The sequence below is a fragment of the Ranitomeya variabilis genome, chromosome 2 (genome assembly GCF_051348905.1).
Source record: "Ranitomeya variabilis isolate aRanVar5 chromosome 2, aRanVar5.hap1, whole genome shotgun sequence".
In the NCBI taxonomy this organism is placed as follows: domain Eukaryota; kingdom Metazoa; phylum Chordata; class Amphibia; order Anura; family Dendrobatidae; genus Ranitomeya; species Ranitomeya variabilis.
This window is the reverse complement of record NC_135233.1, coordinates 936,097,759-936,114,613: the sequence shown is the minus strand read 5'-3', so window position 1 is coordinate 936,114,613 and position 16,855 is coordinate 936,097,759. Positions and strand designations below refer to the sequence as shown.

Sequence of the window (16,855 nt, the reverse complement as noted above, 5' to 3'; positions counted from 1 at the left end):
GTATCATATTAGGGGATAAGGTGCACGCAGCTCCAATGCACGTGCATAGATCAATAGACCTACAATTGGATCGCGCGTGCGCCATAATATCCAGGAAGACATTATCAAGGATGAAACAAACATCCAATAAGAAACAACACCCGTGAGGGATAAAATGGTATTACTTTAATACGTACGCATACCATTGAAATCCCAGCCAAGAACCGCCAGGATAAAAAAATCCAATTGGATCAGCTCATCTGTATGGCCACAATAAGAGAACACACTGTATGAATAGATTGGCGCACATACGAGATTATGTCATGGTAAAACCAATGATACATATGTGCCCACATGTAAGTGGAATAAGCGACCCCACTGCGTGCAACCGGGTATAATTCCCGAGCACACGCAGATAGGGGGGCAAAAATAAAAATAAACAAAAGGGCCCTTATACCAAGTTCTGGTCCAGCAAATATATATGGAAAGGAGAGTTTTTATAAGGAATAAGATGTATTAATGCTTTAATATCATGGACCAAGAAGGTGTGTGGAACAACCCAAACAATGTCACAGATGTAACCACACCACACACCATGATCCACACCTACATACAAACACCACACCTGCTCTCCAAAGGTACACATAATCACATCATCCCTATAAGGTCACGATCATATATACCCGGCACATATGAACCACATGTATGCACAGTACCACTCAGGTCATATAACCACGACAAAAGTTCTCATATCACCCTAAAAGGGGAGTCAGACATACATCATACACCACCATAATTCAATGATAATATAAAGCAATCCATGTTATAAATATTTATTTATTGCCTATAATATATAAAAAATATGAGTAAAAGTTTATAGTGTACTTCAATGAACAGACGTTGTACTTCCTATGAGATAGAATTGTACTGTATAATATATACCACATTGTCCACTAAAGGTTTTAAAATGACCTGGCTAACAATCCTCTAAAACCAATAAGAATAGAGGATATGGGAATGGCAGGAGGGTGCTTTTTGAAGGGGGAAAGGGGAGGGAAGAAAAAGAAGGCCCATATATAATGTAAGGACCAAAAGGGGGCTCATAAATTGAACCAACCCATCCTAACCAAAAAGGCCTTGGGAATATGTGCCCAAGATGGCCCAGTTGGGTCCGTCCCACATATCAAGAAAACACATATATTGTATCTATCCCCATGAGCCGATCCGGGTCGCCTGAGTTACCCCCCATGAGCCAAAGCCAGACCATATATAGCAAGATCAATGTTACAAACTCCATTAAAGGTCCTAAAGCAAAAAAAACTTTTGAGTACGCTTCTCCGCACTTTACTGAGCATGCGCGATCCCTGTGCTGGTCTCTATCTTTTACGGGCGCAGGCGCTCTATGTGCTTTACCGTTGGGCCTTCTGGGGCATGTCACTTCCGGCTGGGAGTGACGCGTTAGCCCCGCTCCCATGTTACGATTTTTGACACACCGGTAGGTGCTTAAGGCATTGATGATGCATGTATATATACACTGTCATATTGGTAGGCTAGGTACTTCCCCTGACGAAGCCTCATTCGGGAGGCGATACGCGTGGGGTCACGGTCCACTCGGCCCCCTGGACACTTCAGCTTGTCTTAACATAGGTGGGTTGCATTTTGCTGCGGGTACCATGCCCTTATAGCTCGGACTAATGTCCCACTATATATATGGGAGCTTTTGTGGTTATTTAGATTCCCCATGAGCCGCTAGGTAGGATGCTATTACTACAACTGCCTATGTAAATGAGATTTATTGACAGGCTGCATACTATTTGGTGTGTATATGTATCGGTTGTCCAGGTGGTCCGTAGTGACGTATTGATTTTAATTGTTTTTATTTCTTATGCCAATAAAGTGTTGTTTTGTATGTTTATATAATTGATGGTGTGCATTCCTTTATAGCAGTGTCTTTTTCTCCCCCCCTTTTTTTTTGTGCAATTATTACTGCTATTTGCACCCTCTAAATTGCACATAACTCTATGGCTGTGCGCCGTTTTTTTCTGGTACCGTGAGAATTTCATTTAGCAAAATCTCCCATCCTTCTTGGACATTTCTGTCCTTTAGAACATACAGCCATTGGACCTTTCCTACCCTCTTTCTGAGTCTAGTAAAATCTGCCTTTCTGAAGTCCAACCTTAAAGTCTGAGTCCCCCTTGTCTTCCTCCTCTTGTAATCCAAAGTTTGAGGATAGCATGATCACTACGTCCTACCTCATACCATGCACTGTCCTCCCTCCCCCACTGCATCTAGTTCACTCTCTGACTTTGAGCCAGTTACAGAAGAAGTAGTCGGGCTCCTTGCATCTTCTCGCTCAACCACTTGCACCAGTGACCCCTGTTGTGAATTTGCTTTTTGCTCCCTCTAGTGGTTACTAGTTTTTTGACTCTGGTTTTTCTGTCATTCCTTTTATCCGCACCTGGGTCGTTAGTTAGGGGTGTTGCTATATAAGCTCCCTGGACCTTCAGTTCAATGCCTGGCAACGTAGTTATCAGAGCTAGTCTGCTGTGCTCTTGTCTACTGATCCTGGTTCCAGTTATATCAGCTAAGTCTGCCTTTTGCTTTTTGCTATTTGTTTTGGTTTTGTATTTTTGTCCAGCTTGTTCCAAAACTATATCCTGACCTTTGCTGGAAGCTCTAGGGGGGCTGGTGTTCTCCCCCCGGACCGTTAGACGGTTCGGGGGTTCTTGAATTTCCAGTGTGGATTTTGATAGGGTTTTTGTTGACCATATAAGTTACCTTTCTTTATTCTGCTATCAGTAAGCGGGCCTCTCTGTGCTAAACCTGGTTCATTTCTGTGTTTGTCATTTCCTCTTACCTCACCGTCATTATTTGTGGGGGGCTTCTATCCAGCTTTGGGGTCCCCTTCTCTGGAGGCAAGAAAGGTCTTTGTTTTCCTCTACTAGGGGTAGCTAGATTCTCCGGCTGGCGCGTGTCATCTAGAATCAACGTAGGAATGATCCCCGGCTACTTCTAGTGTTGGCGTTAGGAGTAGATATATGGTCAACCCAGTTACCACTGCCCTATGAGCTGGATTTTTGTATTCTGCAGACTTCCACGTTCCTCTGAGACCCTCGCCATTGGGGTCATAACAGTTTGCCAGGCCAGTATTAAATGTTTAATGCATTGCAGAAGAGGGATTATAAGAAAGAAGATTCTGAGTTTTTTTTTTTTCTTCTTCCCCTTTACCTCAGAGTGGCTATGCTTGCTGCAGACATGAATGTCCAGACCTTGATTACAAGTGTGGACCAGCTGGCTACTCGTGTGCAGGGCATACAAGACTATGTTATCAGAAATCCTAGGTCAGAACCTAAAATACCGATTCCTGAACTGTTTTCCGGAGACAGGTTTAAGTTTAGGAATTTCGTGAATAATTGTAAATTGTTTTTGTCCCTGAGACCCTGTTCATCTGGAGATTCTGCTCAGCAAGTAAAAATTGTTATTTCGTTCTTACGGGGCGACCCTCAGGATTGGGCTTTTTCGCTGGCGCCAGGAGATCCGGCATTGGCTGATCTTGATGCGTTTTTTCTGGCGCTCGGTTTACTTTATGAGGAACCCAATCTTGAGATTCAGGCAGAAAAGGCCTTGCTGGCTATGTCTCAGGGGCAGGACGAGGCTGAAGTGTATTGCCAAAAATTTCGGAAATGGTCCGTGCTGACACATTGGAACGAGTGTGCACTGGCCGCTAATTTTAGAAATGGCCTTTCTGAAGCCATTAAGAATGTTATGGTGGGTTTTCCCATTCCCACAGGTCTGAATGATACTATGGCACTGGCTATTCAAATTGACCGGCGGTTGCGGGAGCGCAAAACCGCAAATTCCCTCATGGTGTTGTCTGAACAGACACCTAATTCGGTGCAATGTGATAGAAAAACCGCAAATTCCCTCATGGTGTTGTCTGAACAGACACCTGATTTAATGCAATGTGATAGAATCCTGACTAGAAATGAGCGGAAAATTCATAGACGCCGGAATGGCTTGTGCTACTACTGTGGTGATTCTACACATGTTATCTCAGCATGCTCTAAACGTATAGCTAAGGTTGTTAGTCCTGTCACCGTTGGTAATTTGCAACCTAAATTTATTCTGTCTGTAACTTTGATTTGCTCACTGTCATCTTATCCTGTCATGGCGTTTGTAGATTCAGGTGCTGCCCTGAGTCTCATGGATCTCTCATTTGCTAAGCGCTGTGGTTTTACTCTTGAACCATTAGAAAATCCTATTCCTCTTAGGGGTATTGATGCTACACCATTGGCTGCAAATAAACCGCAGTATTGGACACAGGTTACCATGTGCATGACTCCTGAACACCGCGAGGTGATACGTTTCCTGGTTTTACATAAAATGCATGATTTGGTTGTTTTAGGGCTGCCATGGTTACAGACCCATAATCCAGTCCTGGACTGGAAGGCTATGTCAGTCTCAAGTTGGGGCTGTCGTGGTATTCATGGGGATTCCCTGCCTGTGTCTATTGCTTCTTCTACGCCTTCGGAAGTTCCGGAGTATTTGTCTGATTATCAGGATGTCTTCAGTGAGTCTGAGTCCAGTGCACTGCCTCCTCATAGGGACTGTGACTGTGCTATAGATTTGATCCCAGGCAGTAAATTTCCTAAGGGAAGACTGTTTAATCTGTCGGTACCTGAACATACCGCTATGCGTTCATATATCAAGGAGTCTCTGGAGAAAGGACATATTCGTCCGTCTTCTTCCCCTCTTGGTGCGGGATTCTTTTTTGTGGCAAAAAAGGACGGATCTTTGAGACCTTGTATTGATTATCGGCTTTTAAATAAGATCACTGTCAAATTTCAGTATCCTTTACCGCTGTTGTCTGACTTGTTTGCCCGGATTAAGGGTGCCAAGTGGTTCACCAAGATAGACCTTCGTGGTGCGTACAACCTTGTGCGCATTAAGCAAGGTGAGGAATGGAAAACCGCATTCAATACGCCCGAAGGTCATTTTGAGTACTTGGTGATGCCTTTTGGTCTCTCCAATGCGCCTTCAGTTTTTCAGTCCTTTATGCATGACATTTTCCGGAAGTATCTGGATAAATTTTTGATTGTTTATCTGGATGATATTTTGGTTTTTTCTGATAATTGGGATTCGCATGTGGAGCAGGTCAGGTTGGTCTTTAAAATTTTGCGTGAAAATTCTTTGTTTGTCAAGGGCTCAAAGTGTCTCTTTGGTGTACAGAAGGTTCCCTTTTTGGGGTTCATTTTTTCCCCTTCTGCTGTGGAGATGGACCCAGTCAAGGTCCGAGCTATTCTTGATTGGACTCAGCCCTCGTCAGTTAAGAGTCTTCAGAAGTTCTTGGGCTTCGCTAACTTCTACCGTCGTTTTATCGCTAATTTTTCTAGCATTGTGAAACCTTTGACAGATATGACCAAGAAGGGCTCCGATGTAGCTAACTGGGCTCCTGCTGCCGTGGAGGCTTTCCAGGAGTTGAAACGCCGGTTTACTTCGGCGCCTGTTTTGTGCCAGCCTGACGTCTCACTTCCCTTTCAGGTTGAGGTGGATGCTTCGGAAATTGGGGCAGGGGCCGTTTTGTCGCAGAGAGGCCCTGGTTGCTCTGTTATGAAACCTTGTGCCTTTTTCTCTAGGAAGTTTTCGCCTGCCGAGCGAAATTATGATGTGGGCAATCGGGAGTTGTTGGCCATGAAATGGGCATTTGAGGAGTGGCGTCATTGGCTCGAGGGTGCTAAGCATCGTGTGGTGGTCTTGACTGATCACAAAAATCTGATGTATCTCGAGTCTGCTAAACGCCTTAATCCGAGACAGGCCCGCTGGTCATTGTTTTTCTCCCGCTTTGATTTTGTTGTCTCGTATTTACCTGGTTCAAAGAATGTGAAGGCCGATGCTCTTTCTAGGAGCTTTGTGCCTGATGCTCCTGGAGTCGCTGATCCTGTTGGTATTCTTAAAGATGGAGTTATCTTGTCAGCTATTTCTCCGGATCTGCGACGTGTGTTGCAGAGATTTCAGGCTGATAGGCCTGAGTCTTGTCCACCTGACAGACTGTTTGTCCCGGATAAGTGGACCAGCAGAGTCATTTCCGAGGTTCATTCCTCGGTGTTGGCAGGTCACCCGGGAATTTTTGGCACCAGAGATCTGGTGGCCAGGTCCTTTTGGTGGCCTTCCTTGTCAAGGGATGTGCGGTCATTTGTGCAGTCCTGTGGGACTTGTGCTCGAGCTAAGCCTTGCTGTTCTCGTGCCAGCGGTTTGCTCTTGCCCTTGCCTGTCCCGAAGAGACCTTGGACACATATCTCCATGGATTTCATTTCTGATCTTCCGCTATCTCAGGGCATGTCCGTTATCTGGGTGATATGTGATCGCTTCTCCAAGATGGTCCATTTGGTTCCTTTGCCTAAGCTGCCTTCCTCTTCCGATCTGGTTCCTGTGTTTTTCCAGAACGTGGTTCGTTTGCACGGCATCCCTGAGAATATTGTGTCTGACAGAGGATCCCAGTTCGTTTCCAGGTTCTGGCGATCCTTTTGTAGTAGGATGGGCATTGATTTGTCGTTTTCGTCTGCTTTCCATCCTCAGACTAATGGACAGACGGAGCGAACCAATCAGACTTTGGAGGCTTATTTGAGGTGTTTTGTCTCTGCTGATCAGGACGATTGGGTGACATTCTTGCCGTTGGCTGAGTTTGCCCTTAATAATCGGGCTAGTTCCGCCACCTTGGTTTCACCTTTTTTCTGCAACTCTGGTTTCCATCCTCGCTTTTCTTCGGGTCATGTGGAGCCTTCTGACTGTCCTGGGGTGGATTCTGTGGTGGATAGGTTGCAGCAGATCTGGAATCATGTGGTGGACAACTTGAAGTTGTCACAGGAGAAGGCTCAGCGCTTTGCCAACCGCCGCCGCGGTGTGGGTCCCCGACTACGCGTTGGGGATTTGGTATGGCTTTCTTCCCGCTTTGTTCCTATGAAGGTCTCCTCTCCCAAATTTAAACCTCGTTTTATTGGGCCTTACAAGATATTGGAAATCCTTAATCCTGTATCTTTTCGTCTGGATCTTCCTGTGTCGTTTGCTATTCACAATGTATTTCATAGGTCCTTGTTGCGGCGGTACATTGTGCCTGTAGTTCCTTCTGCTGAGCCTCCTGCTCCGGTGTTGGTTGAGGGCGAGTTGGAGTACGTGGTGGAGAAGATCTTGGATTCTCGCCTCTCCAGGCGGAGGCTTCAGTACCTGGTCAAGTGGAAGGGCTATGGTCAGGAGGATAATTCCTGGGTGGTCGCCTCTGATGTTCATGCGGCCGATTTAGTTCGTGCCTTTCATGCCGCTCATCCTGATTGCCCTGGTGGTCGTGGTGAGGGTTCGGTGACCCCTCACTAAGGGGGGGGGTACTGTTGTGAATTTGCTTTTTGCTCCCTCTAGTGGTTACTAGTTTTTTGACTCTGGTTTTTCTGTCATTCCTTTTATCCGCACCTGGGTCGTTAGTTAGGGGTGTTGCTATATAAGCTCCCTGGACCTTCAGTTCAATGCCTGGCAACGTAGTTATCAGAGCTAGTCTGCTGTGCTCTTGTCTACTGATCCTGGTTCCAGTTATATCAGCTAAGTCTGCCTTTTGCTTTTTGCTATTTGTTTTGGTTTTGTATTTTTGTCCAGCTTGTTCCAAAACTATATCCTGACCTTTGCTGGAAGCTCTAGGGGGGCTGGTGTTCTCCCCCCGGACCGTTAGACGGTTCGGGGGTTCTTGAATTTCCAGTGTGGATTTTGATAGGGTTTTTGTTGACCATATAAGTTACCTTTCTTTATTCTGCTATCAGTAAGCGGGCCTCTCTGTGCTAAACCTGGTTCATTTCTGTGTTTGTCATTTCCTCTTACCTCACCGTCATTATTTGTGGGGGGCTTCTATCCAGCTTTGGGGTCCCCTTCTCTGGAGGCAAGAAAGGTCTTTGTTTTCCTCTACTAGGGGTAGCTAGATTCTCCGGCTGGCGCGTGTCATCTAGAATCAACGTAGGAATGATCCCCGGCTACTTCTAGTGTTGGCGTTAGGAGTAGATATATGGTCAACCCAGTTACCACTGCCCTATGAGCTGGATTTTTGTATTCTGCAGACTTCCACGTTCCTCTGAGACCCTCGCCATTGGGGTCATAACAGACCCCATTCCGTCACATCTCCTCCAGTCACTTTCCCCGGCTGTCACCTCTCACCTAACAAAAATATTCAACCTTTCTCTCACTTCCGGTATTTTTCCCTCCTCATTTAAGCATCATACATCCATTACTTAAAAAACCCTCCCTCGACCAAAACTGTGCCGCTAATTATAGACCTGTCTCTAATCTTCCCTTCATCTCTAAACTCCTCGAACGCCTGGTCCACTCCCGTCTTACCCGCTATCTCTCAGATAACTCTCTTCTCGACCCTCTTCAATCTGGCTTCCGCTCTTTACACTCTACTGAAACTGCCCCCACTAAAGTCTCTAATGACCTACTAACAGCTAAATCTAATGGTCACTATTCCATGCTAATTCTCTTGGATCTCTCCGCAGCATTCAATACTGTGGATCATCAGCTCCTCCTCAATATGCTCTGCTCCATTGGCCTCAAGGACACCGTTCTCTCCTGGTTCTCCTCCTATCTCTCTGACCGATCCTTCACTGTATGTTTTGCTGGTTCCTCCTCCTCTCACCTTCCCCTTAGGGTATGTGCACACGTTGCGGATTTCTTGCAGAAATTTCCTGAACAAAACCGGAAATTTTCTGCAAGAAATCCGCATTTTTTTTTTGCGTTTTTTTTCCGTTTTTTTCGCGTTTTTTTAGCATTCTGCAAGCGTAATTAGCTTGCAGAATGCTAAAGTTTTCCAAGCGATCTGTAGCATCGCTTGGAAAACTGACTGACAAGTTGGTCACACTTGTCAAACATACTGTTTGACAAGTGTGACCAACTTTTTACTATAGATGCAGCTTATGCAGCATCTATAGTAAAAGAGAGAATGTTTAAAAATAATAAAAAAAATAAAAAAATGCTTATACTCACCCAGACATCTCATCAGCGGCGTCCGTTCGTCTTCCTATAGCTGGTGTGTGCGCGCAGGACCTTCCGTGACGTCCTGGTCACGTGAGCGGTCACATGACCGCTCACGACCAATCACAGGACAGTGACGTCATCGGCAAGGTCTTTCGCCGCACATCAGCTACAGGAACCGAAGCGGCAGCATGCAGTGGAGGCGGGAAGACATCGAGGGTGAGTATATCGCTATTTTTTATTTTAATTCTTATTTTTTGACCACTTATATGGTGCCCAGTGCGTGGAGGAGAGTCTCCTCTCCTCCACCCTGGGTACCAACCGCACATAATCTGCTTACTTCCCGCATGGTGTGCACAGCCCCGTGCGGGAAGTAAGCAGATCAATGGACCCCTAGGTGTGCGGAATCCCCTGCAATTCCGCATTTTAATGAACATGTTGCTTTTTTTTCCGCGATGCGATTTTTTCGCGGAAAAAAAGGCTACATTTGCACAAAAAATGCGGAATACACTTAAAATAATGGGAGGCATATGTAAGCGTTTTTTTCGCGTTTTTATCACGTTTTTATAGCGAAAAAAACGCGAAAAATACTTAACGTGTGCACATGGCCTTACTGTTGGGGTTCCTCAAGGATCAGTCCTAGGCCCCCTCCTCTTCTCTTTGTATACTGCCCCTATTGGACAAACAATCAGTAGATTTGGTTTCCAGTACCATCTCTATGCTGACGACACCCAATTATACACCTCTTCTGTTATCACGCCGACCTTTTTAGAAAACACCAGTGATTGTCTTACCGCTGTCTCTAACATCATGTCCTCCCTCTATCTGAAACTGAACCTGTCAAAAACTGAACTCCTCGTGTTCTCTCCCTCTACTAACCTACCTTTGCCTGACATTGCCATCTCCGTGTGCGGTTCCACCATTACTCCAAAGCAACATGCCCGCTGCCTTGGGGTCATCCTTGATTCCGAGCTTTCATTCACCCCCCACATCCGATCACTGGCTCGCTCTTCCTATCTGCATCTCAAAAACATTTCTAGAATTCGCCCTTTTCTTACTTTCGACTCTGCAAAAACTCTTACTGTTTCACTTATTCATTCCCGTCTGGACTATTGTAACTCTCTACTAATCGGCCTCCCTCTTACCAAACTCTCCCCGCTCCAATCTGTCCTGAATGCTGCAGCCAGGATCATATTCCTCACCAACCGTTACACCGATGCCTCTACCCTGTGCCAGTCATTACATTGGCTACCCATCCACTCCAGAATCCAGTACAAAACTACTACCCTCATCCACAAAGCACTCCATGGCTTAGCACCACCCTACATCTCCTCTCTGGTCTCAGTCTACCACCCTACCCGTGCCCTCTGCTCCGCTAATGACCTCAGGTTAGCATCCTCAATAATCAGAACCTCCCACTCCCGTCTCCAAGACTTTACACGTGCTGCGCCGATTCTTTGGAATGCACTACCTAGGTTAATACGATTAATCCCCAATCCCCACAGTTTTAAGCGTGCCCTAAAAACTCATTTGTTCAGATTGGCCTACCGCCTCAATGCATTAACCTAACGATCCCTGTGTGGCCTATCATAAAAAAACATAATCAGGTTCCTCGTATCATGTTCTCATACATTTTATGCAGTTAATAGCCCTCTGTGTCTGTACTGTTACATACTTAGGCAGTTAACTGGTCCATGCAGCTTTACATGAACACTCGAGCCTTACACTATGGCTGGTCCAAATAGCTAAAGCAATTGTTACCATCCACCTCTCATGTCTCCCCTTTTCCTCATAGTTTGTAAGCTTGCGAGCAGGACCCTCATTCCTCCTGGTATCTATTTTGAACTGTGATTTCTGTTATGCTGTAATGTCTATTGTCTGTACAAGTCCCCGCTATAATTTGTAAAGCGCTGCGGAATATGTTGGCGCTATATAAATAAAATTATTATTATTATTATTATTATAATTAACAGCCATCTTTACTTCCTCATCCATTTTCTCCCTGTTGGTAAGAATTAGGTCCAAGATTCCAGATCCTCTTGCTCTCTCTTCTACCTTTTGAAAGATAAAGTTGGCAGCGAGAGAAGATAAGAATTTTCTGGACCCATTACTTTTTGCCTTATTTAGCATTGTGCCTGAAAATTCTCAAATGCTTTGATGCTTTTATAATAACCAATGCCTAACACACTTTTATTAATCAATATACTGTATATACTCTAGTATAAGCCGACCCAAGTATAAGACAAGACCCCTAATTTTGCCACAAAAAACTGGGAAAACTTATTGACTTGAGTATAAGCCTAGGGTGGGAAATGCAGCAGCTACTGGTAAATGTCAAAAATAAAAATAGTTACCAATAAAAGTAAAATTAATTGAGACATCAGTAGGTTAAGTGTGGCACCCCAGGAGTTTGGGTACCACAGTAGTGCTGCCTTCCTCTCGGGGAGGGTAGTGCTATGCCTGGAGACAAGTGAGATTCCCTTTGGCAGGTTATCACACACACAACACTTTCCAAATCCAGGCCAGGAGGGGGAGCTCAAAACCCTGTTTTAGGGAAGCTTCCCTGGATAAGGATCCTGGTTTGGAGGAGGAGTGAGTTCAGTTTGTACAGACAGTCTGTGAGCGAGGACAGACCGGAAAGGAGCAAAGGAGAGATTTAGGGCTCAAGGAGGCTGAGAATAGGCATCCGATGAGTCAGTGCGCAGAGACCGGGTACCAGGAGCCCGAGGCTAGAGTGGAACTACAGGACACTCTGCAGAACTGGAGGGCATAAGATTATACAGACATTGCCCAAATTACTCCTGTGGCACAGCAGCATCCTGGAGCCTGGAGTCACCGTGTAGAGACCCCAGAAAGAATGGCTCAAGCTGCCTGCCATACAGGTACCTGTCCCAGGACGGGAGAAAGAACTGAAAAGAATTAGGACCTTGTTTGGAACACTTCAGGCAGCAAGGGACTTTAGCAAGCACAGAGTGGAAGGCTCCTAACCTGACTTGCCAAGGGGATTCCGCTTGTTTCCGGGCTGCCTGGACTCCTATGTACCTGTTGCTGGACTGTGGCCTGCCAACTACAGTAAACCAGGTAAAGACTTACAACTTGTGTCATTTACTCATTTACCAGCAACCATCATCCCCCACCATACACCTTAGGACCCCTGGGGACCCTGCTTCACCTGTGGGAAGTGTACCATCAGTGCTTCAATAACATCCCCCAGAGGACCCCTGTAACGCAGCATCAGTCCCACTATTGACCGAACACCACAGGTGGCGTCACGACAGACTATAAACACTTTTCCCTTAAAAGACTGTCCCCTTCATTGGGCGCCCAGGTCCACGGACCAGGTCGCAGCCACCGTGACTTTCCCTTTAATACTGGACCCGGTACCGAGTACCCCACTGCCCTGGTGGGCAACTCATAAGCGTTTGTGAATATCCATATTGAATCAGGAGCCCCATATAATGCTCCATAAAGTTCATGATGGGCCCCATAAGATGCTCCATATTAAAATATGCCCCAAAATAATGCTGCATAAAAAGTTAATGGTGGCTCTATAAGATGCTCCATAGAATATTATGCCCCATATAATGCTGCACAAAGGTTGATGGCCCCATAAGATGCTCCATAGAATATTATGCCCCAAACAATGCTGCACAAAGATTGATGGCCCCATAAGATGCTCCATAGAATATTTTGCCCCATACAATGCTGCACAAAGGTTTATGGCCCTATAAGAAGCTCCATAGAATAATATGCCCCGTATGCTGCTGCTGCAATTAAAAGAAAAATTAAAAAAAGACACACTCACCTCTCGACGTTGGGTGCCGAGTGCCGGGGGCCTGAGTAGGTGGGGACACAGACGCGCTATGGAGGCCAGATGCGGTAGTCGCCGCTGGCTCAGGACACATCACTTGCGATATTCACCTGTCCCCGTTCCACCGCTGCTCGTCGTTGTGTCTTCTGGGTCTCTGCAGTAACTGTTCAGGCAGAGGGCATGCACTAGCCACGTCATCGCGCCCTCTGACCTGAACGTCACAACCAGAGGACGCGGAAGACACAGCACGGCAGTGGAACGGGGACAGGTGAATATCGCATGGCTCACCCTCCCCCTTCATACTCACCCCCTCCTGATGCGGTCTCTGTATGTCCCTGCTTCTCTGATGGTCTCCGGTGCGTGCTGGCAACTTGTTCCTGTGTTCAGCAGTCACATGGTGCCGTTCATTAATTAATGAATATGCGCTCCACGCCTATGGAAGTGGAGTCGAGTCCATATATTCATTACTTTAATGAGCGGTACCACGTGACCGCTGAAGACAGGAAGAGCTGCAGGTGCCGGAGACCATCAGAGAAGCAGAGAAGTGCAGAGACCATGTTGGGAGCAGGTGAGTATGATGTGACAGCCGCCACTCCTGTCGCTCCCTCTCCCCCTCCCTCGCTGACGCCCTGGGACAATGACTCGAGTATAAGCCGAGAGGGGCACTTTTAGCCTGAAAAAATGGGCTGAAAATCTCGGCTTATACTGGAGTATATAGGGTACCTTTTCTTTTGCATTCCTATGAGATGTTACATGTATCCCCATTAAAGATTTGTCCCTTATTGTAAGTTTTTCCACTATGCAATGTCATCAGAACTGTTACAACAATAGTCCAATTTATATATATAGTACATAACCGCTATAGAAAATTAAAGGGATATCCCAATCTCATATATTTATGGTATATATACAGTATATGCTATAAATGTCTAATAGATGTGGAACCCACCAACTAAACATTTGGTAATGTCTAATGAATTATTGTTATTTATTATTTAGAAATATTTAGCATTCATAATTTATATTGTAGGGTGAAACTAATTTTCAGAATTTGTAGTGCTCAGCCTCAACATATTGTATGAAGTAGTCAGATCACTTATTTCATGATAAATGAGTATGCCTAATACACAGAGGTTTTTCTTATGAATACATATTTCTTTTCTTAATCTACAGGTGGGATATGCTTCTTCTTGCTCAGTTCTCAGTGACAAGTTTCAGTTTCCATCTTTTCTTCGCACAATCCCTAGTGACCAAGCCCAGTCCAAAGGCTTTGCTGATCTAGTCACATATTTTGGTTGGACATGGGTTGGAACAATTGCTGCAGATGATGACTATGGGAAATATGGCATCAAGGTTTTCAAAGAAGAGGTTGAAAAAAATGGTGTATGCATTGCTTTCTCTGAGACACTGCCAAGGATCTATAGCAAAGAAACTATAGATGGCATTGTAAAGGTAATCCGTGGGTCGAATGCCAATGTTATTGTCATCTTTTCATCAGACATTGACCTTAGTCCATTAATGGAAGCTCTGGCAGCAACTAATATTACTGGTAAAACTTATTTATCCAGTGAAGCCTGGACAACATCTGCACTGATAGCTAAGCCAGAATACTTTTCATTCCTTCGAGGAACCATTGGGTTTGCTATTCGTAGAGCAGAAATTCCAGGTTTTCAGAACTTTCTCCTTAACATTCACCCTGAACATGGAACTGATGATTTGGTCTATGAGTTCTGGGAAGAAGCCTTTAATTGTACCTGGCCAACACAAAGAGCAGCTTTCTATACCAATATAAGCATAGAAGCAATTGTAGCAGGACGGAGAAGAAACATATCTCCCCAGCTCTGCACTGGAAGAGAGCAGTTTAAAGATATACTGAATACTTATACTGATGTGTCCGAACTGCGCATCACCTACAGCGTTTACAAGTCTATTTACACCATTGCTACTGCTCTCCATGATTTGGATGCATGTGTGCCAGGATCAGGGCCTTTTCCCGATAAAACTTGTGCAAATTTGCTTGATTTTGAACCATGGCAAGTAAGTATTTACCAATGAGACGTGAATGTGCAAAAGAAATATAAACACGGTTTAAGGCCTCATTCACACCTTTGTGTTTAAACACATACCGTGTGTCATCAGTGTTTTGGATCAGTGTGTCTTTTTTACCATCAGTGTGTTATCAGTGTTTATCATGAATGGATAAATTGATACATTTCAAGGCTTCTCCTATCCTTTGCCATGCTAAATACGAACAGCACTCTGATGCCATCCAAGTGCTGAACTATTTTTCAGTGACCCATAGAATTGTGTTGGCCTTTTTTATCCGTGATACTGTTAAAAATGGACATGTCTCCGTGAGTTTTGCATGGACAAACGGTCCGTTGCAAAAGACGGACATGGGAATAGCACCATAGGTTATAAAAGGCACGTGTTATATCCATGAAAAAAGCTGGATAGAACATGTACGTGCAACAAGGATGTGTGAATGAGGCCTAGTGTGTATTACCTTGACATGACTATTTTAGGTGTAGCTTAAATAAAGCAGTATCTATAAACAGATACAGTATTTATGCTATAGATTCTTGAATTTAAAATTATTTTAAGTGGATGTGAGAAGAACTAATTATTCAAGTTTTTGAACACCATGAACTCATTTTATGGTATGTGCATATGACACCTTTTTATGGCAGCTCTGCTCCAAAACCCAGCGGTTAAAGTGCTTCAAATCTTAGGCAGAGCGGACTCTGAATCACCATATTCCTCATTTTCTGCATGACATATCCTTAGATAGCATTTCAAATGTACAGAAAAAAATAATAATAAATAAAAAATAATAATTGTAGAATAAATTAAACTACCGTAAATCACCAACAGTTTTGAAGTGTAGCATGAAAGACAACCCCGTATTGAACTTTGTTCACATTTTGCTGATAAATTGGGTCTGATTCATCATTTGCATTTTTTGAAGTCACGTTTCTTTTTTAGTCTTGTGCTATTCATCAATCTTTTTCCTCCAAATTTTTCAAAATTGTATATGCCGTTCATGAATGTTCGGCAAAATAAAAAATGCTTTTCCTTTTTGTTTTTTTGTAACTTTTTTGGCTAAAAAAAATTGCATGATCTGCTAAAATGTAGCAAAATTTGCATAAAAATTACAGGGGTATCCTTAATCCAAGAAGTATCGTTTCTCCTTGCGGAGAGTGACATGATAAGCATGTCAAGGTGAGGAGACTTAAAGCCGCAATGCTCCTCTTGGAAATATGCAAATTGTCTCTTCCAATAGGTGGGACTAGAGTTCTAGTCCTCTTCCTCTCTGAAGTAGCAATCCTAACAGTCAATGTCGACCCTTTAACGAGCCTTGTCACATGACTTAGGATAATAGCCAAACCAGAATCTCAATTTGCAGACACTGTGTTTCGGGGTACTGCCCCTCGTCAGTGCAAAGTGGAGATCTGGTTTGTCTGATTGAGAGGCATCTGACCGGGATCGAAAAAGTATAATTTCTCCTTGCGGAGAGTGACATGATAAGCATGTCGAGGTGAGGAGACATAAAGCCGCAATGCTCCTCTGGGAAATATGCAAATTGTCTCTTCAAAGAGGAAGGGGACTAGAACTCTAGTGTCACCTCTAGGAAGTAGCAATCCTAACAGTCAATGTCGACCCTTTAACGAGCCTTGTCACATGACTTAGGATAATAGCCAAACCAGAATCTCAATTTGCAGACACTGTGTTTCGGGGTACTGCCCCTCATCAGTGCAAAGTGGAGATCTGGTTTGGCTGATTGAGAGGCGTCTGACCGGGATCCAAGAAGTATCGTTTCTCCTTGCGGAGAGTGTATCCTTAAAATCTCTTCCATGTTGGGGATGGAATGGAGAACATTTGTGCCAAAGTTTACCACATTCAAACATTCACAAATGATGAATCAAATAAAAATATAAAATTCTCTGCTCACTGGTGAACTAAAATAAAACAGATGAACACATTAAGTATCAAAACCACTGGCGCTCGAATCCGTAAAACCTGGTCTTAGCTGCCTAGTTTGCTGGATAACTACCACCTGTT

The 16,855-nt window shown here is 44.5% G+C and overlaps 1 protein-coding gene across 1 annotated transcript in view; it reads left to right on the top strand.

Annotated features, from left to right (window-relative positions):
• The window catches only part of LOC143808244 (vomeronasal type-2 receptor 1-like), a 327,061-nt gene that overhangs the window by 139,224 nt on the left and 170,982 nt on the right, over nt 1-16,855 (top strand). Inside the window, exon 3 of the mRNA XM_077290698.1 lies at nt 13,967-14,830. Within this exon, the coding sequence (XP_077146813.1) occupies nt 13,967-14,830 (864 nt within the window). The remainder of the gene's footprint in view (nt 1-13,966; nt 14,831-16,855) is intronic.